Here is a 24,979-nt window from a genome sequence, read left to right as displayed (position 1 = left end):
CCTTGTTCATCGTGTTGACAGGGTCCGGGGTCTCAAGACGTCATCTTGCTTAGCCGCTTATTTTCAAAATTGGAAGCTCGCCTCAACGCCGGTCCAGGGAAGTCGGTGCTGCAGCTGTCAGACGCCATCCGCCGCCCTGTCATGCCATGCTTGAGCGGAGTTTCGATGCATTTCCGTTGCCAACGTGCCGACGAACGTCGAAAAATAGCCATCCCAGGTGGGTCAGCGCCTCTGCACGTTTGGTCTCTTCGGAGAGGGCGAGGTGGATGCTCGCGATAGAATTCCGTTGCACAAAGCAAGAAGGGATGACGAGAGAGTTGTCAGGGTCTCAGGATAGGCTTTGAGGGTGCTCGCTTGGGAAGAACGGAGGAGAGGAGTCTGGGCCACCGAGGTGTTCAGAGACGTGAAGCCTCCACTCGAACGTCCAAATCTCCCTCTTCCATTGTCACGCTGACGCTGTTTCCTGATCACCACCATCACATCGACGAAATCGAGGAGCGAGCTGCGGCATAGCATACCTATGAACGGCGATATCCATCCGCTTCCCGCCTGGACCTCTCGTCACCATTTCCTCCCGCCAATTGCGCTGCCTTCGTCCAAGGCATCACCACTCACCATGCAGGTGCAGTACCTCGAACCACCCCGGCCACTCTCCCGCAACCCCTCGTCCAAGCGCCAGAATCCCGTCTCGCGAACCACCTCGAACGCATCCTCCTATCGAACGGCCAACGACACCTTTAGCGATGCGCTCGACACGGTGGACTCGGCCTCCGCGTCCAACTCGACCTCTCCGCCCACCTCGATCGACTCGCAGTACGAAGTGATCCACTCGGCACGTCACGGAAAGGCGCTGGTCATAGAGCAACCGACGCTGGTCAACTTTGTGCCCACCTCGGAGATTCAGACCGCCGTTAGAGTCACCGCAGACCGCGTGGTGATCGACACCATTCTCCCGCCCACCGCCGTCCTGCGTGCATCGAACGTTGTCAGGCGTCCAGCCGGATCTCATGTGACGGAGCAAGTAGCAAAGGACTTCGATGCGACAGAGCTGCTGAAGAAGCACGAGGAGGAGCTGATTGCGATGCTGTCAGAGAAGCTGACGGCGAATTACGACCCAACCGGAACGATCAAGGGGGAGATCTTGACGACACTGACGCAGGTGACAAGGTTTCCAGACCCCAAGGGCATCGATGGGAAAAACAAGAAGGGCGTCTGCCCGTGTATCTGCTGCGAAATGGGATGCGAGGCGCCCCTGGAGCCGTGGAACGAGGTGACAGGAGAGGAGGCTGCGAAGCTGCAACCCAAGGAGGCGGAGGCGAGCACTTCGCAGCCCGTTGCTGAAGCCGTACGGACAGAGACGCCGCAGCCTCAGCCTACTGCAACACCGGTAGAACCAACGAAGGAGGTGCCGGCGAGCACTGGCGCCAACACGACCGATGCAAAACCTAGCAAGGAAAGGAGAACGTGGCTTGTCTCACTGCACCGCAACAAGGACAGGAAGCAGAAGGATGATGTCGCGAAGGGCAAAGACAAGCCCGACCATTATGGATTCATGGACAGATTCCATCTGCCAAACTTTGCTCGGTTTTCCCGCTCCCGCACGGACAACAACCTCGTCGCTCACTACAACGAGCCGAAAGTCCTCCCTGTGGCTGCGTCTGTGCCGCAAAAGGCGACGAGCGAAGCTGTCCCACAAGCCGGATCCATCACAAAGAAGGCGTCCTTCTCGAAGCTCGCCCGCCGCCGTCGTGATCGCCACGCGCGCAGCTCAATCGAGGTACACCCCAACTCGCCGGCCAAGTTCCAAGCGGACCTGCTCAAGCGCCGCGCGGCCGCGCCTAAGCCGGCGCCGGCGATAGTCGAACCTCTCCCGAGATCCAAGTCGCTCAAGTCTCGTCGATCTTTCTCGACCCTCGGTGAACGTCGCGACGGGCCTGCACGCAGGTCCCTCGACGTCAATGTGCACCACAACAACCCTGCGGCGTTCCAGGCGGACCTTCTCAAGGGATCTGCACCTCCGCCTCTACCGTCGACGGCGCCTCGCGAGGCACCACTGACTTCCAAGTCGATGACCTCTCTCGCCTCGCGTCGTCGCGACAAACATGCACGTAGCTCGCTCGACCTCGTGGAGCATCGTAACAACCCCAACGCTTTCCAAGCCGAGCTGCTCCGACGACCCACACGCGCCTCGCTCGACACCTCACGTTTGCCATCTGGCGCCTTCCAAGTCGATACCTACCCGTGCAGCGTCCGCCCTACCGCCCCGCCAAGGCAATCGCTCGATAGCGTACGACCACCACTCGAGGATCATAACCTGCCCCTGTTGCCAGCCAGGAGAAGCAGTAAGGTCTTCTCGCACCCGCTCACCCCGCCTTCGAACGTCACGAGTGTCCTCCGCGAGACGGTCGGCAGGAACGGTCTGGGTGAGTTCGGTAGGATTGTCGAGGAGGACGAGGCGCGCGCTAGGGAGGAGGAGGAGCTGGAACACATGCAGGTGGAGATCATGTCGGTGTATGCTGGAAGTGTCAGTGGCCGCGGCAGGCGGATGAGGGACGAGGTCGGATTGGCATTCTGAATCTCATCACTTGGAGTCACATCTCAATCACACGCTTCACACAGCGACATCGATGACATGACAAATGACCTCTTCGCTGAACCGTGTGAGATCTCTCTGAATCTACGCCTCGTCAGCATCGTACCTGGGCACCCACATCTCACCGTGCACCCAGTCCCTCAGCTCCTCCTCGTCCATCGCAGCCGTCTTGCCCCCATCCCTCGTGACACCCTGCTTGTTGGCCATCTGGATGCACCTCACAGCGATGTCCCTTGAGATCTCCCTAATCCTCTCCGTGTTCGGGTAGAGCCTGCCCTCCTTCCGCTCCTCGTCATTCAGCGCGTCGCTCAGCGCGAGCGCCGATTCGGTGATCATCTCGTTCGTCACGCGTGCAGCCTTGCAGAGCGCAGCGCACAGCCCAATCCCCGGAAAGACGAGGAAGTTGTTCCCCTGACCAGGAATCATCCTCTCGCCCGTGGGGCTCGCACCCGCCTCGATCTCCGGGAACGGCGATCCCGCAGCGAACAGCACCCGACCCTCCGTATAGCGGACAGCCTCCTCAAAGGTGCACTCCGAGTTGTCCGTCGGGTTCGACAGCGGGAAGATGATGGGTCGCTTGTTGAGCGTCGCCATCTTTCGAATGACCGTTTCGTCAAAGGTGCCCTTGATCGTCGAGAGACCCAGGATGGCGGTGGGTTTGACATAGTCGATGGTTTCAGCGAGGTCTTTGATCTGACGACCCTCGTTGTCTTGGCGAGCGAAGAAAATTTTGTGCTCGGCCAGCTTGTCCCCTCGATCGCGCGTAACGAGACCTTTGGAGTCGGTGATGTAGATGCGTTCTCGGGCTTCGTCTTCCGACAAACCTTGGCGGGTGAAGAACGACATGAGCTGCTTGCCCACTCCGACAGCCGCGGAGCCCGCACCAGCCATGAGAATGCGGTGGTCGTGCAGCGGTCGTCCACTCTCCTTGCTCGCAATGCGCGCAGCATTCGTGAACCCAGCAAGGATCACCGACCCCGTACCCTGAATATCGTCGTTGAACATCGGATACTTGTCCTGGTACCGCTCGAGGAAGCGGAACGCATTCTCGGACGTAAAGTCCTCGTACTGGATGATGAGGTTCGGATAACGGCTGTGCAGCGCTTCCATCACTTCGTCCATGAACTCGATGTATTCCTCGGTGGTCGCGCGGGTTCGGCGCAGACCGAGGTAGAGCGGGTCTTCGAGGTTCTTCTTGTTGTTCGTGCCGAGGTCGACGACGATGGGCAGTGTAGCGCGGGGATGAATGCCCGCACCTGCGACATAGAGGGAGAGCTTGCCGATTGAAATGCCTTGACCGTTCCAACCCAGATCGCCGAGGCCGAGAATGCGCGAGCCATCGGTGATGACCGCGATACGCGGCGAGCCCGCGGGAACAGGCCAGTTCTCCACAATGCTAGCCACCTTGCCCTTGTCCTCGAGCGAAATGCTCAGGCCCTCAGGTCGACGGTAGATGTGCGAAAACTTCTGACAGGCCTCGCCGACCGTAGGCGTGTAAATCAAAGGAAGGATCTCCTCCTTGTTGGCGAGGATGGTGGCGTAGTAGAGACGCGTGTTGGTCTGACGCAGCGAAGCGAGCATGACGTGCTTCTCGAGGGGAAGCGATTTGCTGCGAAGTTGGTGGAGCACGCGAAGGACTTGCGTGTTGAGGCTCTGCTTGGCAGGGGGCAGGAGGCCGCGGAGACCGAGCTGGTCGCGCTTCTCATAGGAAAAGCCCGTGTCTTGGTTGGGGAAGGGATCGGAGATGATGCGGTGGTCAGCGAGAGTACTCGATTGCGCGGATGATGACGTCGAGAAAGAGGCTGTCGGGGCTCTGCGCGAGGATGAACGTCGTCGTGGGCCAGAATGAAACGAAGCAGGAGACGCAAGACGAACAACAGATGGCCCAGCAACGGCTTGCGTGGATGTCGTTGCCGGAGACCATTCTGTCGCAGCGCAGCGAAGGCTGCTCGTGACAGACCGACTCGATGAGCGAAGCATGATGTGATGGGGGTATGAAGGATGTAGGAGGAAGGGAAGAAAGGAAGCGGCAGACCAGATGACATGTAGCCGGGCCAATCCAAGAAGAATGGAGCCGGGTCTTTCACGTCTTCTGAAACAACCGACGGCAGCGTGCCAGAGAAAGCCTTAGGCGCCCTCCCGCAACGGAAAAAAGCCGTGTCGGAAGCTGAAATTCTGACTCGACTGTGTGGGACGTCGGGAAGAGTCGCGTGCGGCTGCCCCACCGAGGCCTTTTTTTGGATTAAAAAAGGACGGAAAATTGGGGCTTAACGCGAGCCAACCAACCAGCGCCTCTGCAATCCAAAAGTTCGGGGCTCTCCGCATTCTTGCGAAGAATGACTGGCAGTCAAAGAACAAGCTTCCGACTCTTATCGGCATCTTCCCACGCTTGCCCAAGGATGATCTTGCGGCCCAATGCCGAGAAAGCGGAGTTGTGCCGAAGTAAGAGGCGGTCACACCGTGTCATTCTCGAGCCGTGGGGCCGGAGGGGCCAGGGATCTCCCACAGAGCGAGACCTGCAGCTCCTTTGTCAAAGCGGCAATCAGCCAGCCAGATAGGCAGGCTGATCCGATCCTCCCGTCGAAGTAAGCAGTAAGCAGCGCCAAATGACGCTGCCCACGCTGACAACACGAGAATGGGCGTATCACTGACGCCGGGCCCAACCGACAGAAGCTAACCACGAAATGACCGGCGAACTGAGACAGGATCATCCCCACACCTTCCGAACCACCAAAATTTCGCCGACCACGAAATTTCTCTTTGCCGCTCTTGCATGATGAGCTGCAGATCAGCTTGCGGCGGACATTGGACAGGTGACCGACAACCAATCACCTCGCCTGACCCTGCAGCAACTCTCCGCATTCGCGCATTCCGTTCTTGCCCGCCGGACAGGTCCGGCGAGGCGTCATGAAATGACCGTGTGACGTTTCCAGAAACAGCTTCTTGATCACCAATAACGCACGACCCAGCTCTAAACCCGATGAGCTGGCGGGAGACCGGACCGGTCACCTGGTGTTCAAGGAAGGAACGACCCACTGCCCTTCTATGTGCTCCGAGATCGTCCACGGCAACCCAACAAGACGGAAAGAACAAGACCCAAAACCCAAGACCACCAGGACTCGAAACGACGCGCCAACTACTTACCTTGATTTGTAAAGACATCGCGAAGGTTGGCAGCACCACCGTAGGTGTGCGAGCGGACGGCACGGTGGATGCTCGAGTCGCGAGGATCCTCGGTGGTCTTGTCATCGGGGGTCACCTGCATGTTCTTGCTGTTGACGACGGGAGCGCTGCCAGAGCGAACGTCCGAGACAGAGGGTGCCATTTTGCGTGAGGTGGTGATGGTGAAGAGTTTGTCTCCAAGCTGAGCTAGTTGGGCGGTCGATACGGAAAGTCGAAGCTAGAACAAACAAGGCGAGCGAAGAAGATGCTGGGAAAGCAGCGATGCGACGCAAGCTACGAGAGAAGAGGATGATTAGAGAAGGAAAGCAGCAGCAAGCTCGAGGTGGGCTGTTCTTATAAGTGTTGATCTTGTCGAGCCGGGAGCGTGACCATGGTCACAGGGTGTGCCTCTTCAGGGTCCTTGGGAAGAGAAGGGACGTCTGTGCGGAGTCGCCCAACACCTTCTCGTATCAGTTTCTTTATTTTTTATTTATTGATAAAAATTCAATTGTACACGGCCCTCCCGAACACAGAGACCCGGGACGCTCCGAAGGAAAAAGCCACACATGACTGAATCACACTCAGCGCAGCATTTCTTCTTGATGATCTGTGACTCGTCTGCAAGGGCTAAGGGCACAGCTGTCAAAGCGGACGATACAAAGGGCTACCTTAGCCTTCCGCTCAACTGCATCGAGTTGTGGATCGGATGCAGCCCGCTCGGAAGTGACCCTTGACCGAGCGAGGACGCAGAGAGTCCATCTCAGGGTACCGCTTCTCTCTTAGTAGATTGTCTCACGCCACTTTGGCTTGAGAATGATCATCAATCGCAGCCGGTATAGATGCGTGGCTCGTTCACACGACACTGCTTTGTCCCATTCTTCGGAATGAAGCGGGAAAATGCCGACTGCTTTCAGCATATTCGCACAACTCGTAGCGAGGGAACGATCATCGTACAGCGATAAGCGAGAGCTCGGGGTGCCCGAAGGTCATGTTGTCAACTGATGAGACGGGAAGATTGCCGAGTAGCAGATGTGAAAGAAAACGGGATCGACCTTCTTGGTGCCACTCGAGAAGATCGTTGACAGCATGCCTCCTTCGCTTGCAGGAGACAAATGCGGGGTAAGTGCCGCTGCAGCGCCATTCCACCAGAACAGGGGTGGACCTGCGTCTGCATAGGGTCGCATGCAGCTTGTCATCGACATTCGCGCGTGGCACAAGCCATGCACTGGCGAGACAGATGATGATGATGGCGGCGGCGGCAACAAGACGGATTGGTACGTGAAAGGTAATCACCATTCTTCTTGTCCAGGAGGAACCCTACTCCGTCTTTGATCTAATCTCGGCTAGATCAATGTGAATCGAGTCACTTTGGAGCTCCGCAGTATCCATGCTCACTTCCCGCACCTCGATCGAGCCTGCCCTCGGGATGGTGAATGGTGCTAGCACTGACGCCCGAGTCGACGTCTCAGTCACTACAAGACAATGCTGCAACTTCAAGGAAAGCCTCTCACGATCGACACATCTGTACTGACCCACCGCTGAGCTAGTGACCAAAGGCAGGGTCAGCAAGTCGCATTCGCCCTCTTTCACAAGGACGGATGCAAAGGTGCATGGGCCAGCTCTGAACTACCCGATCCTGGTTTCAAGGACTGGACGATGGAGTGGCCTCGAGGCGAAGGGTGCTGAAGGTGGTGGACACCATCACGTCGATGCGGGTATCGCCACGATACTCTGTGAATTGAGCTCCAATCGGCGATGCGCGGATATTCACGGATCTCGGACGGTGTTCTCCACGCGAACCTGTCAATCTTCTTGGTTGGACAGCCTCCTCTGTGCTGATGGCGTTGACTTAGGTCAGACAACCCTTCTGTCCTTCCCTCATCGCTGTGCAAAAGCCGCAACGATGAGCAACGAGACACAGACAGCTGGGACAGGCGATATTGGATCGGACAGCTCCGCTGCCCCATCCTCGAGGACAGGCATGACGACGGACGACCAGCTTCTCAAAGCCGAAGAGCTCAAGTCGCTTGGCAATAAGGCATACGAGCAAGGGGAGTTGACCGAGGCTCTTGGGAAGTGGCATCATGTGAGTTCTAGCGTGGATGAAGCCTTCCCAGACGAGCGTTCAGGCTGACCGCTCTCTTGCGTTTCAACAAACAGTCCCTGCTCCATTGTGCGGGGATCAACTCGTTCGCAACTTTGTACGGCGCTCGCTCATCAGACGCGCAGAACGAACGCGCCGCTGGCACCGCAAGTGCTGTCTATAACAACATGGCTGCTTGCTACCTGAAGCAGCAAAAGTGGTCCAAGGCCGTCTACGCCTCTTCAAAGGCGTTGGAGCTAGCACCCAATAACCTCAAGGCGCTCTACCGCCGAGCAGAGGCCCACCTCGAGCTCGGCAAGAACCAATTGGCAGCAAGAGACATCGACGTAGCTCTCGATTTGCGACCACAAGGTAAGTTGCGACTTGGCTTCAAGCGACAACGTCCTGCTTCGACTGACACACGATCCGCACTTTCATTTCCTCAGACCCTGTCATTCGCAAATTAGGCGAACGCCTGGTGCAGGCCTTCGAGGATGAGGAGAAGGAGCGCCAATTGGACAAAGCGACCCAACCTTCAACATAACTTCGTCTCGTCATCTAGTGTCAAGCTGCGAAGCGCGATCCTTCCTTCCAGCGCTTTGGGCTCTTCGCATCACCTCGATTGTCTGCCGCGCAGGCGCTCGAATATTTCCCGAGCTTTAGAGCTGCAGGTGCATGCACGCCGCCTCGAAATTGCAGGCGTGTTCCCGCCAACTGGTGGCAGCCTCTTCATGCACCTTCGAACTAACTCCCACACTGTCACATCGCTCCTTTTTGCAAGGTCACATCCGTTGTGCAGCTTTGTGCTTCGTGTTGCATTCTGACGGCTGGCTTTCACCAAAATCGCGAAGGCCGAGTTGGCAAGTGCAAGCCGGCATGCCAACTCACCACCTCGCCACATGGCTTGGACCCGCCCGTCCTTCTGCTCTCCTCATAAGCTTCTTCCCTTCTGCCTTCACCATCATCAGCATCGCAGGCATGCATCGAGGTCCGTCCACCGCCAGCCGTCGAACCTTCGTCAGACGTAGCATATAAGTAACCATCGATGCGGTTGATGTCGATACCACTCTAATGGACAACGATCGACCCAATGCAGCTCGAAAGCTGCCGCAGACGTCGGCAAACTTCTTTGTGGGCACCAACTCCAGGGTGCCACGCATGACCTTGGCGCAGTCTTCGCATATCATCCCCATACCGACGGCATTGTCACCAACATCCCGACAAACTTCCAACGTAGTCCTCAACAGACTCCAAGGCTCCCCCTTTCTCAGCTCTCCAACATCGGCAAAGAGTATAACCTTTCCGCGAAGCGCCTTCAGCGAAGGTGGCAAGGCGGCAAAAGCCGCCCAATTCTTTTCCTCTCTCACCGATATAGCCGAATCGGCATCCCACGATCTAGCACGGACCTCACAGGGCCCATCACAACCAGATCGAGGAATCGTACGCCCATGGATCGCGGACAAGGGTCCGAGCCCAGTGCCGATCAGGGCAAGAGTATCGTCCGATGTGCTTCCCGCGGCTGGCTCAGTAGACCACCGTCGATTCGAGCCGAATGCGAAGCGATCGTTGGGGTCCACATCAGCTCCAGAGACGCCTTCGCAGCCTTTCATTCCTGAACGCCAGCGCGCGATATCGCAGCCACATGTACCCAAGCCCGGTCCCTTCTTGGCGTCTAGTACCCTCCCTCGAGTGACAGCCGAGAAGGCAATAGACGGTGTTGTCCAGCTTCCACTAGGCGGGCCTCGGGCTTCGCCGACGTCATTGACATCCGATTGGTCTGGCTACTTCGGGACTGGAAGGGCCCAAATTGCCTCGAAAGCACCGCCATTGCAAGAGAGGGACTATGACGTGGCTTCAATAGGTGCAGAGAGTAGACCGACGCTGGCTCCCGAATCTGCGTTCTCCGACGCAACTGCACCTTCTGTTTCGCCCGACGTCCAAACCTTTGCAGTGCAACAGGCAGGGCTCGACTTGCACCAGCAGGGCAACACGGTCATCGATAAACGTATTCCGTCACCAGACGATCCATCTTCTTCCTCGTTGCCGAGCGCTACTATGCCTCTGCGGGGCAGCACCTCTCCAATACATCTTCCACCCTCGACACCACCTGCTCGCACTCCAACGCCTCTCGGTGCTGCTCACGGAATTGACGGGCCCATCGACAGTGTTCTCAAGGCATGGACCGACACCTTGGTCCTGGCAGACAAGCCTTTGGAGGAAAGTTTGCCGACCTCGTCAAGTGCAGCATTCGCTGGAGACACGAGCTCCGCAAGCATTCAAAGACTGCCTGAGGAAGTGGGAGACGAGCACGACATCGATCCAGAACAGACCCGCGAGAATGAATCGAGGGAGGAAGGCGAAGCGTCAGGGTTCATGGGGATGGCTGCGTCCGGCGATATGGATCGCATTCAACCTTCATCACACGACCAGGAAGCCGAAATAGGCCCAGAGGCTGTCTCTGAGGAGTCCCAATCTCATGATCTGGAAGATGGAGCCGAGGTCGCCCTCGGCGTCAGCGGTACCAGCAATTCTGCCAGAGCTCAGCTCGACTGGCCGCTTCCAGACTCCGGAGAGCTGCGTCGTGATACGGCTTCCGGGTTACCATTCCTGACAGAAGATGCCGTTCTCTACGATCTGATCGATGAGATCGCGAAGCCCGAAGCCGGTCTTGAGCGCACCATACCGCACAACTCTCGGCTAGATCGAACCGCGAGTTGGATTCAATCCACTTCCACCTTCGCCGAGGAGGACGCAGGGGCAGCAACTCTACCAGGCGGAGATCATGATCATCTTGACAACCTCTCCGTGGCATACGGCATCACGTCGGAATCCGCAGACTTGAACGAACGGTCTGATACGCCTCCAGTGATCTTGCCCACCTCGCCCTCATCCGCAGTCCACGACCAAACTTACGTGCATCTCAAAGACGCCGTTCTTTCCACACCTGAAGTACAGCCGAGACGATCTTCCGGACTCGCACAACCACTCGACTTGCCTGTCACTACCGCAGTGGATGCCAAACAAGATCGCGACAATCGGGTCGATGGACGCTCGTCTCGCCCTCCTTCGAGGCCGCACGGCTCAAAGATCGGCAGATCATACTCGCAACGTGAACGATCAAACACCGTCGCCGGACAGCGGGCCAGACATATTCCCGGTCGCCTCAAAATACCGGGCTTGAAGTCAGAGACTGTTAAGCGACAACATCGTCAAAGTCTCGAATTGCTCCATCAGCGCAGAGCTCGCCATGCGAATGCTAATGAAGTCATCTCACCCGAATATGCGACGGTGCGTTCTCCTCGCGAGGCTACGACCGAGCGCTCGAGCAACTTCAACGATATGCTAGGCTTGTGGGCAAAGAGCCTCGGGACTGGACCGGAGGGAAGTGCAGCTCAAGCTCCAAGTCCTCAAAGGCAACGTGTCGGACAGGCAATCAGAGACTGGGACGAGGTCGGGTCTGACGAGGACGCAGAGACTGCTTCGGTGACAGTCGGCAAGCGCATGGTGCTCAGACGCTTGTCCGACCTTGCCATACACCCCACTCCGCATCGCCAGGCTCGGCCACTACCAGGCAAGCTGCCTCGAGGATCATATAATTCGGACGAACAACAAGAACCGAAAGGTCTCATTCGACCGTTGCGCCGATTCCGGCCAGAACAGACAAGTGACACTGATGGCCAGTCAACCAGACCGTTGCATCGTCAGGGTAAGCCGCATGAGCCGAAGAAGTCGGCGCACCACAACCAACCCGACCTGTTCCCTTCTGACAGCACCAACACTGTCGAGCGGGAGCCAGTCCGTCTGCCTCCTCGTGCGATGGTGCTTGAGGATCACATAGCATCGATCAAGAACGGTCGTCCAGTCAAGGTATCCGCTGTGAGTCAACCTCAGAAGTGGTCGACGTCAAGGACGAACGCGACATCGGAACAGGAGCCCCGACCCATCGCTGCAAATCACCGCAACCTCTCAGCGGATTCGCTTTCGACAAGCGTCGGCGCCGGATCACTCAAGCCGTTGAGGCTGCAGAGCACTCGAAGCTCTCCCGGCACCTCGCGAGGTCCAGACACCAGCGCGACGACAACTTCTCCATTCACCGTTGCCTCCGAAGCTTGGACTCCCAACACGAGCCAGCCTGCCATCTCGGCCGAGGCGAACGCGACCAGGATTGACACAACTGCTGGCTCAAGGCTGCGATCGCCCGTACCAGACCTTTTTGACATCCAGTCGTCTGCTGGAGCGATCGGAAACCATACAGTCGAGAGGGCGACACCTAGACTCTCGTCACGTCCATCAACGCGCGATCAGCATCGATCTTCCAGCCGTGCCAACTCGCACTCGCTCGACGAGATTGCTGCTACCGAGCGTTCGCCATCTCGCAATTTGCCGGCATCTCAAGCGCGACCTGGTGTCTATCTGTCCCCATACACTCGTAGCTTAGGGTCTCATCCCCCTTCGAGCCCAAGAAGCTCGCAGAACGGAGCTCATCGCGAGTCGGTCACGCCAGCTCACAGCGCCGACATGCCAATGCCCGGTTTCGAGATCAGCTTCTCACTTCAAGAGCCCAAGATGGCACCGCACGTTCAGGCAGGCACGCTGCTCGAGCTCGGTTTCCGGGTTCACATCAAGCCGACTGGCGGTAATCACTCGGAACGGCCGTGGAGGTTGGTCCCTCCTTCGCCGTCACGAGCTGATCCGATTCAGCGTCGCACTCCACATGTGAACCCGGAACAGTTCGAATACAGCCACCTGACCACCACCCAGCTGGCCAAAGTGCAAGCTGAAGCGCAGGAACATCTGTTGCGCAACATCGATCTGTCTGAGCCCCGCGGGCAACGCAGCGCCCGGGGCTCCTCTCCGCTCTCGACGCCGTCCAAGGAACGTCTCGAGCCGCGTCGCTCTCCATCTCTCGCAACGGAGACGCTGGACGCACCTTCACCGTCCCGCTCCACCCGGGGCCCATATCGCGAGATGCTCCTACCCAAATCCCGCCAACCCTCCATTTCGCGCTCTACCACCGAATCAAGCATTCTCACACCGGCAGAACTCGCCTCGCCCCTACCCAAAAGATCGTCCGGTACCGCCTCCCCACTGCCCTACATCAAACGCGCCCCGCCCAGAAAGGGGACCGTTTCAACCGTCATTTCGCATCCATAGACTCATAGACATACACTCGTTCGTTTCTCACATCGGTTCGGGCTGAGAGGTTGATCTCATTCGTTTGGCTCGATCTTAAAAGTGGATCTCCTGATCGCTTTGATTGACAACGATGAGAGTGTGCTGCTGAGATGTCGCGATCAATGAGCGGTACCATTGCTCTGGCTCTTACCATTGGGCAGCGCATGAGCGTTCGAACTGATCCCGTACACGGGTTCCTTGGTCTTATGCTTTCCATCAGCTCGGCTCCATGTGTTAGGCACGCCCGCCTCCTCGCCCATGTTGCGACCCAAAAAGTTGTGCGATCCGTTAAACACTTCGCCGCGCAGATCCGTCTTGTACTTGCCCTTCAGTCCGAGCGGCTCGGCGATCTTCTCGGCCAGCTCGGCGTCGACTTGGTGCCAAACGCTGATGGCGCGCTTGAGCACCTCCTTGTCGGGGCAGGTCGACATGTGACCGCTGATAGTCTTGATCGTCTCCTCCCGGTCCTGCTGGGAGAAGACCTTGGTCCACATAGCGCGGGGTTGGACAAAGTCCTCCTCCTGCACACCGGAGAGGAAGGCGAGCGCGTTGCCCTCGTAGTCGCCGTGGATGGCGTCCGTGTCCACCTGGCGCGGGCGGAACTCCGGCGGGGCCAGCGAGGAGATGTAGTTCGGCTTGGGGCCTCCGTTGTAGAACGCCATGGGTCCATCGCGTTGGAAGTTGGTGGGGATGTGAGAGGGGTGCGCCTGGTTGACGGGCAGCTGTTGGTAGTTCACCCCGATGCGGTGACGATGTGTGTCCGGGTACGAGAAGAGTCTCGACTGCAAGACGGGGTCGTTGGACGGCTCCAGTCCGGGGATGAGGTGCGCCGGGTTGAACGCAATCTGCTCGATCTCGGCAAAGTAGTTGGCCACATTGCGGTTGAGTTCGATCTCACCGAGCGGGTGGAGTGGGAACTTGTCACGAGGCCACACCTTGGTGAGGTCGTTGACGTTGACGCCTGACGTGGGCGCATCGGCAGGGTCCATGATCTGATACTTGACGTCCCACTTCGGGAACTCGCCTCGCTCGATTGCCTCGAAGAGGTCCTTCTGGTGCGCGTCGGGCGATTGCTGCGCCGCCTCGTCGTTCGTCAGATTCTCCGTTCCCTGTTGCGACAGCACGTGGATCTGCACGTACTTCCACTTGCCTTGCTTGTTGACAAACTTGAACGTGTGGCCCGAGTAGCCCTGCATGTGCCGCCAGCTCTTGGGAATGCCGCGCGGGCCCATGAGGTACAGGAACTGATGCACGCTCTCCGGGTTGGCACTCATGTAGTCCCAGAAGTGGATCGAGTTGTCGCTATGCGTCAGGTGATTCTGAGGATCGCGCTTCTGTGTGTGGATGAAGTGCGGGAACTTGGCAGGATCACGAAGGAAGAAGATCGGAGTGTTGTTGTACACCCAATCCATGTTGCCATCCTGTGTACGGAACTTGATGCTGAATCCGCGAGGATCACGAGCACAGTCGGGCGATCCGGACTCGCCACCGACGGTCGAAAAGCGAGCCGTGATGGGGCATTCAGTCTGCTCGGCAAACAGCGAGTTCAAGCAAAGGTCGGGGATAGGGTGCGTGGTGCGGTAGACACCGTGGGCACCACCACCCTTGGCATGGACGACACGCTCAGGGATGCGCTCCCGGTCGAAGTGAGAGATGAGGTCGATGAGGTGAAAGTCCTGCAGCAGCAGAGGGCCTTCTCGGCCGACACGCTGGGCCTCGTAGGCGTGAGGAACGGGAACACCGTTCGACGTCGAGTAAACGCCAGGCGTGTCGGAGGAGTCTTCCTCGAACGAGCGGACGCGAAGACCGGAGGGTGTAGACGTCATGTTGATGGCGATAATGGGTTCGTGGTGGTGGCGAACAGGGAGGCGTGAGACGGCGCAAGCCTCGTTTAAGTACGGTCGGCCCTCCAGGAGGCAGCACGCAGCGGGCTTAGCGCAGGCAGGACAGGCAGCTGTGTGAGCAGGCGAAGCAGCGTCGTCGTCACTCGTGATGGCCGCCTGTTCGGCCATTGCTGACTGACCCAGACGCCGGCAAACCCTCGATTGCGGCACAACCTGACGTGCGCTCGCTCGCTAGACCCTTGCGTACCGTGGAAAAAAAGATGACACATCTTTCTAAGATTTTCTGCAGGGTCACGCATCGGAGTGAGTCAGGGTCAGACCGCGCGCTTGCATGGCATCACCTTCTTCACGATCGGCCCGCGTGGCAACGTTCGAGACGGCGACCGGCAAGTCACGGCTCCGCGACATCCGTTCGCCGTCTGATGCCGTCCCGACATGGCGGTGGCATGACATCATGTTTCTCCGCGCTTCAGCGCGCGCGAACTCGCTAACGGTGTTTCGGCCCACGGTGCGCAGCAGCCTTTCTCCCCGGAGATGGCGAGCGAGCGAATCGCAAGGCCTTTGATTTCAAATCTGCACAATGAAGTGCAGCTGCAATTTGACTTGTTTTTTGAATAAGGCTGCATGGTAGAATTACAACAGAGCGCCGGCTCCGTGAGTGGGTTGAGTAGAAAACAGTGGTGACATCGGGAAATGAGAAGTTGGGAGAAATGTCCATGATCATTGTGAGAGAAAGTCACCCTTCCGCAAGGGAAGCGGTGTCTGACCGGATTGGCTGTATGCGATGTAGCACAGCTGACGCTGTGCATTGGTGAGGCTCTGCTGGCGAGAGCAAATGCTGCTGCTCACGACGTGCTGCCGAACGTCAAAGAGGGAAGGTCGGGCGACGACTGCGAAAGCGTGACTCCGGGTTTGGAACTGACGCTGCTGTCACGATCCCTGCGAGGTTCCTGCCGCGTAAGCACGGGCGTAGACATCGACGCCGCTGCATCAACACCATTCAGCTCGCTGCTCTTGCTAGAAGTCCAGGTCGGAAGCGTCGAATCTGACGTCGGGATACTGTCGTCGGAGTCGCCGTGGATGCCGGTCGATCGGGCGATCCCGAGCTTGATCTCTTCAAATCGCATCAACTCGGCCACAAAGCCGATGTTCGGGCAGATGGCCGCTCGCCTTTCCGTGACGTGCGAGTAGGACCGCTTCAGCGTCCAACCGAGTGCATGGATCAGGTACGCAATGACGATGGTGACGGAGCGCGATTTGCCCGCCTTGCAGTGGACGTAGACCGGCTCGCATCGCAAACGTGCATCGTCGAGGAACGTGCATGCTTGCTCGATGCTGTTCTGCACGCCTTTCGCCTCGACGTTGTCCATCATGGGAATCTTGAGGTAGCGCTCGAAGCGATCTTTAAGCCCCAACGAACCGGCTTCTTCGCACTCGCACGCTACGTTGAGGATCCGACGAATGCCCATGGACTGTAGCTGCGCGACATTTCGCTCGGCTTGAATATCTGGTCCGAGGTAGAGGAAGTCTGGTAGGATAGTCGAGACTTCGAACTTGAAGGGCGCGTATGACTCGGCGTTAGCTGTGACGCCCGATGCGGCGGATGTGGCGCATTCTGAAGGATTTGCGGTGCTGCTCCCAGCCATCACACGGACCGGACTCGATGACGAATTCGAGGAAAGCGGAGGCTGCAGTCTGCTCGTATGATCCGACTTGATGGCATGAGAATAGCTGCTGAGCGTGGCGGACCTGCGTGGGACCGAAGTATCCAACTGAAGTTTCAAGGCGGTGGGAGATCTGCGATTCGGACTGGGTCGAATTGGAGCGGGCTGCGTAGCATTGGTGGTTTGCGAACGCAGCATCTCAGATGTATTGAGTCGAGTCAGGGTCGGTCTGCCCGAACGAGCCGGGCGCGCAGAAGCAGCTTCTCGACCGTCCTTGATTTGAGGCGGAGAGCTGAAGATCATTGCGGTGGTGTGCGGCGAGTCGACGTTGGTATGCGAAGATGATCCAGCGTGTTCATCATTCCTTGCTGAAGCTGCATTCAATGTGGAAGCGATTGGCAGAGAGTCGGCGTCAGAGCGCAGGAAAAAGATGGCTTCCGCTTGAGACGGCTTGCAGGTGTCGCTGATCAGCTGATCCCAGTGAGAGGATGCTGATGCGAGTGTCTGGGACAGAGTCGAGCCTGCTGACGGGGAGGGAAGTGCGACGGAAAGATATGCAGAAGGAGAGTTGGTGGAGTCGTTATATTGGGATCCAGTGCTGGACGGCCAGAATGGATCGATGGAGACAGTTCTACTGATCAAGTCGTCGACTGGTGGTCCAGCCGCGCCTGCCGCCATGATTGCGACGTCCGGACGGACGCCGTCGTCGACGTCAACTTGAGGAAAAGATGCAAGCGTGGCAAAGGACCGGCAAGACCCTCTTCGAGAGAGGTGGCGGTGCTTGTTAGAGTGAAAGGCAATGGTGACAATGTCGGAAAGACGCCTTTTGCTCATTAGCACTGTAGCAAGAGGTGGCCAGAGATCGATGCTAATCAGCACACTGGCGATCGCCAAACTAGACTGCAGATGGAGTCTCGCTTGCTGTTAAGGGGCGGATGAATGCTACGAAGCGATGAGATAAGCGCGAATCTACTCGACGACAATGCTGTGTCCGGAATCGAGAGCTCAGGGGAGGGTGAAGGCAGTTGCTGCTGGTGGTGGTGGTGATGGTGATCTAGGTCGTGGACGTGTGAAGCTGGAGTTACAACTGGACCAGCCAGATGAGAGCGAGGACGAGCTTCTACGGATGCTGCAGGGTCCTCCGCGGCAGCATAGGCTGACGATCCAATGAGAAAGGGCAAGTTCGGCTTAGCGATCGATCGACTCCACCAGGGCGGTGTGGTGATGGTGAGGTGGAAGAGGTATCTGAACAGCTGATTCGGCAGCGTTGTCGCCTTGTCTCCGCGGTTCGTTTTGACGATTTCGCGGGGTTTTGGGGCTGGCCTGGCCTGGTCTGGCCTCGAGGCTGTGTTGAAATCGAAATTTCGTAGCGCTGCTGCGCTGCAGTCACGGCGAATTCTTCCTTTTTGTCTGTCTGGAGAGTGAACCGAATCAGGACAGCGAGCCAAGCTTTCGGAGGCTGCTGAAATCCGACGTTGGCTTCATTGTCAGAGATGAGACTTCATCACGGCTCTGCAGGTCAAGATGCGCTTCACAGTGCCAGCACTGACGGCAGCATCACATGTCTGTGCGGCAGTACAGTCTGCGCCGGAGTGCGCTAAAGGGCTTAACAGTAAGTCAGACCAACATCGGCATTCCGAGGTCGGCCCCACCAGAACTCAAAACTCATTCTTTCTATATGGTCATCGGGGCTCTCTCGGTCCATATTTCAGAACCGCCTTGGAGGTGAATCCACGAGGTCAAGCATCGCTTTGACCTTGTGTGATCACGGCATGTGCCATGCACATGGACGCTTCGAACGCCATGCCTAAGCGTACTCAAGGACCTAGCCCTCTTCATGTCGGTCCTGCCAGCAGCCGCGAGGTCGCCAGCAATGGTTGCGGAAGAGGGTGGCTACCTAGGTCGAACCTTTGCGGCAGCATTCGCTGCATCGACGCCCTCAGCGCTTTGCAAATTCTCGCCACATCGTTGCAGCACGCTGGAACTGCGATGAGCAGCCAAAGGCCTCGACCTCAGCAGTTGGCTCTTGGCCGCATGTCTGATAACACGAGCAGCTCTGGGGCTTAGAGACTGACAGCTGCTTAGTAACTGACTGTCAGCGAGGCTTGCGGCACGGTCAGCCGACCAGGGCGCAGTCGAGTGCCCTTTCAGCCGTCTTCACGGTCCATCTTCAATCTTAGGGGAAGCATTGACTTGGAAGTCGTCTAGCACCAGCTCTTAAGTTGAGAATAGAAAGCCATTGTTAAGGGTCTACTAGGACTTTGAAATCGCCGCCTTTTGAAACAAGAGGCAATACAAACTTTCTCTAATTCGATCACATTCGAGTGGCCTAGCAGGTCTATTGAATGGAATATCAGAGTCTGCGCAAGAAGAAATGGAACAAAGCTCGGACCCTCTCTTTGGACAGAGTTGCTTGACTGGGCTCCCTGCCGTCTTCCTCACTCCTCTTCTGCCTGGCTTCCGTTGAATCCAGCTCATGTTTTGGCGAGCTCACGAGTATGAGAAGAAGGTTGGTCAATGGTTCGGCAGTGAAGATGGATTCAAGATGAAGCAGCAGTACGCTCGGCGACAAAGGGAATGGCTGCAGAACAAAGGGGAAAATGTGCAAATCGGCCGTGTGTGTGGGCGAAATTGCGCCTTGGACAAGTCAGAGAGAGAGCGTCAGACGGGCCAGAGTGAGCACTGCTCTTCCAACGTGGGTGAGTCTTCTTTTCGACCGCGCTTCCTTCTCGGTCAGTCAGTGTGACAGACAGAGTGTGCCTTGACTCAAAGTGTTGATTGATCCTTCATCTGACCTTCCGTGCTTTCACTTTCCTCATCCATCTTCTTTCTCGCGGTCCCGTCGTCTTCTCGTCTCGATCCTCTCCTTTCGTCTGGCTCTCCGTCAAAAGCTTGCATCTTTCCATCTCGATCGTCTTTGGTTGCTTCTTGCAACACGATCGCCGTGCAACCCCGCCACCTTTGCCCCTTTCATCGAGGCACCGCTGCCCTTTAGGACTTTCCCTGGTCCTTCCAGCTCCATACATACACGCACACACATATATCACATACAACAATGTCAACCGCAGCTGCGCGCAGAGGGTCCTTCCCTCGCCCAAAGGGCCGTTCTCAACAAGCACAAGACGACACCGAAGAGGTACGAGCGCTTCGTGCCAAATACTCGGATCAGCTCGGCATGATTCGAGAGCTCTTCCCCACTTGGACCGACGAAGACCTCCTCTTTGCTCTCCAGGACTCTCTGGGTGACGTCGAGAACGCCGTTGTGCGCATCTCCGAAGGACAGGTCGAACAGTTCTCGTCAGTCAAGTCAAAGAAGCAGGTCAAGAAGGAGTCCGGCTCCCACCACGTCGCTCCCGCTCCTCACACCTCTTCTGCCGCTGCTCCCTCAGCTACACCTCACGCTGCCCGAGGCAACCATGTAGGTGTTGCTGCTGGTGCTGGTCGCGGCCGCGGTGGCGCTTCCGTGCGAGGTGCTCGAGGCGGTCGTGGCGGCTTCCGTGGCGTCGGTGGTCGGGGCGGCGGTATTGCTCCTCAGGCCAACGGACACGAACTCAAGACCCCCGAGACCCAGACCACCGAGGCTACCACCGCTCAGGCTTTCGCTCCTATCGCCACCCCCACGTCCGGAACCAGCTGGGCTGCCGCTCTCGGCAGGGCCAACAACAAGTCGCAGCCCGCTGCCGCCGCTGCTGCTCCCCTTGCTCCTGCTCCAGCCATCGCCCAGGAGATCACCGAACCTGTCGTCGCACCTTCGCAACCAGCTGCGCCTGCGGCTGCGGCTCCTGCTGAGGAGACGGTTGCGCCTCAGGCTACAGAGGCGGCCACCACGACCACCGCTCTTCCTTCGTCCACCGAGACCTCGACACCTGCCGTCAAGGTCCCTGCCCCCTCCAAGCCTACGCCCAAGGCTGGCGGTATGAGCTGGGCTCAGATCGCACGCAAGACCGAGACCCCCAAGCCTGCTGCTGCTCCCGTCGCCGCGGCAGCTCCATCATCGGAATCCGAGCCCATCGCTCCTGTATCCGACGCTATCAGCGCCACTGAGCCCGTTGCTGCTCAGTCCGCCGCAGAGGTCGAGCCGGCCTCCACCGACGCTGCCCCCGTCGCAGCGCAGCTTCCTACCGAGACTGCACCCGCTGAGGCCGCCGCAGAGGCCGTTGCGCCCGTCGACGCTGCTCCTGCCGAAGAGAGCATCCCCGCTGCGGCCGACGCCAATGCTGCTGCCGTCGCTCCCCCTGGGCTTTCGAAAGCCGCTGCGCCTCGTGGTGCTGCCCAGCGATCGTCGCAGCGTGCCCGCCAGGATGCGCCCGTTGTCATGGTTGGCGGCTCGTCGCAGTTCGACAAGCTCGGCGTCCAATTTGGCTCGCTCAACTTCCTTGGCGGAGACGCTGACGAGGCGCCTGAGGCTGCCACCGAGGCTCCTGCCCACAAGACCGAGGCCGAGGCTGCTCCAGCCGCTGCCGCTACTTCGCCCGCGGCTCACCGACAAGAGGCCCAGGTCGCCCAGCCCCAAACCGACTCGTACAGCCAGCAGCAGCCTTCTGCCGCCCAGTACAACGGCTTCAAGTCGGACTCGTACGACAGCTCGTACGGCTTCACCGGCCAACCTCAGCAGCAGCAACAGCAACAGCAACAGCAGGCCGCTCCTCAGCAGCAGCAGTCTCAGGACCAGATCCACGGCTACAACGGATACAGCTCCCTCGGCCAGAGCCAGGCTACCTCGCAGGGTCAGTCGCAGGCTCAGCCTCAGCAGGGTCTCCACGACTACTCGTCCATGTACGGTGGTCTCGACACCCAGCGACTTGCTCAGTTCTACGGCGCTTACGACCAAGGCTCCAACGCTTTCGGTCAGCGATCCGACGACAAGTCGCAGTCGCAGGCCTCGCAGCAGGGCCAGCAGCAGTCGGCCTCGCAGCAGGACCAGAGCCAGCAGCCCCACCAGCACCAGGGTCACCAAGCCGGTCCCGGTCTTCACCAACAGCAGGCTCCTCAGCAGCAGTTCCCCGGCATCATGCCCTACTACTACCCCCACTACTACATGCCCAACCAGTTCCAACACTACGGTCAGCCCGCTGCTGGTTACGGACAGTACCCCGTCTACGGCCAGCCCGCTGGTCAGCCCCAGAAGCCCGGCACTCCCGGCAGCGTTGCCTCGCCGTACAACCAGGGTCCTCAGTCGGATGCCAGCGCGTACGGTGCGCAGAACCACTACGGCCAGACACCGAGCTCGGGCAACCTCTCGTCGTACGACCAGGGATTCGGCCGCGGCGGCATGCCCGGTCTCGGCGGCGTGTCGGACTACTCGAAGCTGTACGGCAACGCCATCCCCGGTCTCGGTGGGTTCCTCGGCAGTGGCGCCGGCGGTGCTCCTCCTTCGCAGAACGCTGGTTCGACCAACGCAGCCACTGGCAACAACGGAACTCCCCACATGAGCTCGCAACAAAAGTCGGGTGCTTCTTCCGGCAATGCGCTGGATAGCTACCGACAGTTCGACCCCAATGCGTCCAAGGGCTCGAGCCAGTCGACGTCGGCCTCGAACCAGGTGGGCCGCGGTCAGACGCAGCAGGCGGGTCAGCAGCAGCAGGGCCAGCAACAGCAGCAGCAGGCGCAGCAGCAGCAGCAGCAACAGCAACAGCAGTACTACCAGCAGTACGGCGCCTACGGTCACCAGGCTACGAGCAACGCGTACTCCAACTACCCTTACGCTCGCCAGTACTGGGGCCAGTAAGCGCATGTATGCAGCGCTTTTGGGGAACAACCATCACACCACTCCCTTTTGCACTCAGTGACTACTGTTTGCGAATCATACACCACTCCCCGATCTGTCTCACTGCAGATCGGAGGTCCTGGCAGATCTGACTTGATACGATCTGACGCATTGCGATGCGAAGAATGCCAACTCATTTCTGGTCTACTGTGTATGCTTTTGTGCGTGCTTTCGATTGCGAGATGATTGTCGCATCCAGGGTTTTCTGAAGCGTGCCTCGGGAAGCATGATCACAGCTGATCGTGAGAAATCTGGGCCTTCGCTTAGCAAGCGAGGTCAAGCCGGACAGGTACGCCGTGGCTTCCGCGCAACGCCGTCAACAGCATCCAAGGGGGCTCCGGGACGACGCCAAGCTGGCTCGCTACACCGGCTTGACGTCGGGTTCCGGGCGGCACTATTGTGGCTCTGGATCGACCTCAAGGTCTCACCGGTACCACACTGCGAAAGTTTCAAGAGGGGACTAGCTACTTGAGCAGTGGCAAGGATGTGTGCGGTGGTTGCTGCTGACTGTCAAGCACGCCAAACGGCCCGGGAAGGTGGCTGGGTCGGAGTCGGAATCGTTCGGCCCGCGCATCTGCGTCTTTGACCTGATGCCGCGTTACAGCCGTCTAGCAGGCTGCAGCGATGCGGGCTGCTGTGCAAGCTCACATCGAGTCAGGACAGGCGAGCGGGTGAGTGGCCGTTTCTCACCAAATCTCGGAGTCGAGGCTGACATGGCGAACACACCTGTGAAAACTAAAAATGAAAAAGGTCGCAGAAAACGATGGACGCGAAAGTTGCCATCTGAGACCAACACTTCTTCCCAACTGTGATGAAGCTTTCAGGCGCTAGGTGCGCCGCCTCTTTCTGCGAATGCAAAGCAGGCTGCACTGCCGACAATGCGAGGTTCTTGTGCAGCGAAGCTCTCTGGCTGCTTCAAGCCAAAAAGCAGCAGGCGACATTCCTCAGCCTCGCAGGTCTCGGAACGCGAGGCTTGCATTTGCCTCATGGCAACAAAAACAGCAACGAGCCCTTTTCCTTTTCGCACCCTGCATCTGGCTGGTGCATGCGCTGGAGCATGCTCATTGTTTATACAGCGGCAATCGCATACTCTCGTCAAGCACGCTTCCCAGGAGCGAGTACGGCGCATAGCTGAATGGTCATCAAGCTGGGAGGGACGCTCTGGTGTGTGGACTGAGCCTCTTGCCGTCTTCGTCTGGCGAAGCTTTGAAACACACCCTCCATCTCGCTTGATTCCACGCGGCAAAGATCCATTTTCTCATTCTCTTCTTTTCGACCATCTGTCCATCCCTCTTTGCTCGCATTCTCGGACGGCGGAGGCGCTTGCCAGCTTGTCAGCGCATGCATAGGCGAGGAAGCCCCCAGACAACCATCGCACGCCCACTTTTCAAGCCTGCAACTTGATCTAGCGGAGAGAAGAGGGATTCGGAGCCCATCTGCACCGCTTTGTTTGATGGCCTGCATTTGCCGTGGAGATTGGCTGTCTGTCTCCATTCTCCGGACTGCCATCTCTTGCGAGCTCGCCTGAACATGGCTATCAAGCTGGCACTGGCACTCCCATATGGAATGACATCTCGCTCTTGTTCCCACTCTTCGCTCCTCCGGCCTGCCACCAGCTTCGCAGGTCGACATCGTAAGCACGCTGATCAGCATGAAAGTGGTCTGTCTGCTTGAACGCGATGGCAACAGCACCGCGGCGTCAATCTTTCCAGCGGATCAGAGCTGAGATCTGCGACAAAAAGGTGAGCCGAGAACAGCGTCCCTTTGCTTCGCTTGGCCTTGGCAGAAGCGCGTGATGCAGGAGCAGGACAAGCCACTCTGGGTTTCCAGGCTGTTCGAGCGCTCGTGATACTTGCGTAGGATCTCTTCGACCCAGATTTTATTCTAGTTGCAGATCGTGTCAGTCGCTCTCTCAGTCGGGATCGTCCAGAGACAAGCCATAGCAAGGTCTAGCTCTTGCCTGTTTCAGCATGACGATCCTCTGCCAACACTTGTGACGGTCCTAGTGGCCTCCTCCGTGAAAGAGAGCTGGTCAGATCCACGCGCTCATGGCGATTTCGCAGCAGATGTGACATCGCCGCCAACGCCTGTATCCAACAGACCCGGTATATCACCATGCGCCTGCTTTTCTCTCGCAGCCAGTCATCTCCCGGATCGTTGGCGTTTTCTCTTCTGGTGGTGGCTGAGGCATGTACGGGTCTTTGACATCCCTTTCCAAGCCTCGTTAAAGGTCTTTTCGCTGGCTGACTGCCTTTGGCGAAGCATCGGCAGGACTTGCCTGTTGGAATGCATGGTAGCGGCACAGCATAGTCACAGTATCTCTGTTGGTGCCTGAGTTCGTTGGTCAATGGTGGCGCGGGGTCTCTTGACAAGGTGCATCTGACCGGCCACGAGAGTGGTGAATCTCACTCTTGTATGCTCTTCTGCATCAGCTGATCCTCTCACAGCCCTAAGCAAAAGCCATCTTGGTGTCGCCCTCTTTGACTGGAGCGAAGCATTGGCGCTTCCTCTGCTGCGTCGACACGCTGCTTAGGCCGCTTCAGTGACTGGTGTTCTGCCGTCCATTTCTATATTGACAGCTTTCGCTTGACAGCCTTCTGACCCGCTCTGCTCATACAAAAGCACCCGGCCTATCCCTCATCCTTTCTTGCGAAGATCCAGTCCCCCCCGCATCTTCGGTACCACCCTACC

The 24,979-nt window shown here is 58.1% G+C and overlaps 7 protein-coding genes across 7 annotated transcripts; 4 read left to right on the top strand and 3 right to left on the bottom strand.

Annotated features, from left to right (window-relative positions):
- Positions 1 to 520: 520 nt before the first annotated feature.
- PSEUBRA_004861 (uncharacterized protein) lies at positions 521 to 2,575 on the top strand (the record flags this gene model as incomplete). The annotated part of the gene is made up of 1 exon (XM_059465393.1): positions 521 to 2,575. One exon carries the CDS (start codon positions 521 to 523, stop codon positions 2,573 to 2,575), a length of 2,055 nt encoding a protein of 684 aa, XP_059321579.1.
- A 102-nt stretch (positions 2,576 to 2,677) lies between these two features.
- PSEUBRA_004860 (Malic enzyme, N-terminal domain protein) lies at positions 2,678 to 5,918 on the bottom strand (the record flags this gene model as incomplete). The annotated part of the gene is made up of 2 exons (XM_059465392.1): positions 2,678 to 4,314; positions 5,738 to 5,918. The coding sequence occupies 2 exons, from the start codon at positions 5,916 to 5,918 to the stop codon at positions 2,678 to 2,680; spliced, it is 1,818 nt and encodes a 605-aa protein (XP_059320460.1).
- A 1,740-nt stretch (positions 5,919 to 7,658) lies between these two features.
- On the top strand, positions 7,659 to 8,382 carry PSEUBRA_004859 (Tetratricopeptide repeat; the record flags this gene model as incomplete). The annotated part of the gene is made up of 3 exons (XM_016438363.1): positions 7,659 to 7,841; positions 7,916 to 8,210; positions 8,285 to 8,382. 3 exons carry the CDS (start codon positions 7,659 to 7,661, stop codon positions 8,380 to 8,382), a joined length of 576 nt encoding a protein of 191 aa, XP_016290813.1.
- A 527-nt stretch (positions 8,383 to 8,909) lies between these two features.
- PSEUBRA_004858 (uncharacterized protein) lies at positions 8,910 to 12,992 on the top strand (the record flags this gene model as incomplete). The annotated part of the gene is made up of 1 exon (XM_059465391.1): positions 8,910 to 12,992. The coding sequence occupies one exon, from the start codon at positions 8,910 to 8,912 to the stop codon at positions 12,990 to 12,992; it is 4,083 nt and encodes a 1,360-aa protein (XP_059321578.1).
- A 140-nt stretch (positions 12,993 to 13,132) lies between these two features.
- PSEUBRA_004857 (Catalase core domain protein) lies at positions 13,133 to 14,839 on the bottom strand (the record flags this gene model as incomplete). Its single annotated transcript, XM_016438349.1, has 1 exon — positions 13,133 to 14,839. The coding sequence occupies one exon, from the start codon at positions 14,837 to 14,839 to the stop codon at positions 13,133 to 13,135; it is 1,707 nt and encodes a 568-aa protein (XP_016290812.1).
- Positions 14,840 to 15,702: 863 nt separating this feature from the next.
- PSEUBRA_004856 (Dual specificity phosphatase, catalytic domain protein) lies at positions 15,703 to 17,199 on the bottom strand (the record flags this gene model as incomplete). Its single annotated transcript, XM_016438355.2, has 1 exon — positions 15,703 to 17,199. One exon carries the CDS (start codon positions 17,197 to 17,199, stop codon positions 15,703 to 15,705), a length of 1,497 nt encoding a protein of 498 aa, XP_016290811.2.
- A 2,377-nt stretch (positions 17,200 to 19,576) lies between these two features.
- Positions 19,577 to 22,249, top strand: PSEUBRA_004855 (Ubiquitin system component Cue; the record flags this gene model as incomplete). Its single annotated transcript, XM_016438359.1, has 1 exon — positions 19,577 to 22,249. One exon carries the CDS (start codon positions 19,577 to 19,579, stop codon positions 22,247 to 22,249), a length of 2,673 nt encoding a protein of 890 aa, XP_016290810.1.
- Between the last annotated feature and the right edge of the window lie 2,730 nt (positions 22,250 to 24,979).

This window comes from Kalmanozyma brasiliensis, assembly GCF_000497045.1.
Source record: "Kalmanozyma brasiliensis GHG001 unplaced genomic scaffold PSEUBRA_SCAF4, whole genome shotgun sequence".
Lineage (NCBI taxonomy): Eukaryota > Fungi > Basidiomycota > Ustilaginomycetes > Ustilaginales > Kalmanozyma > Kalmanozyma brasiliensis.
This window is presented reverse-complemented; position numbering and strand designations above follow the sequence as displayed.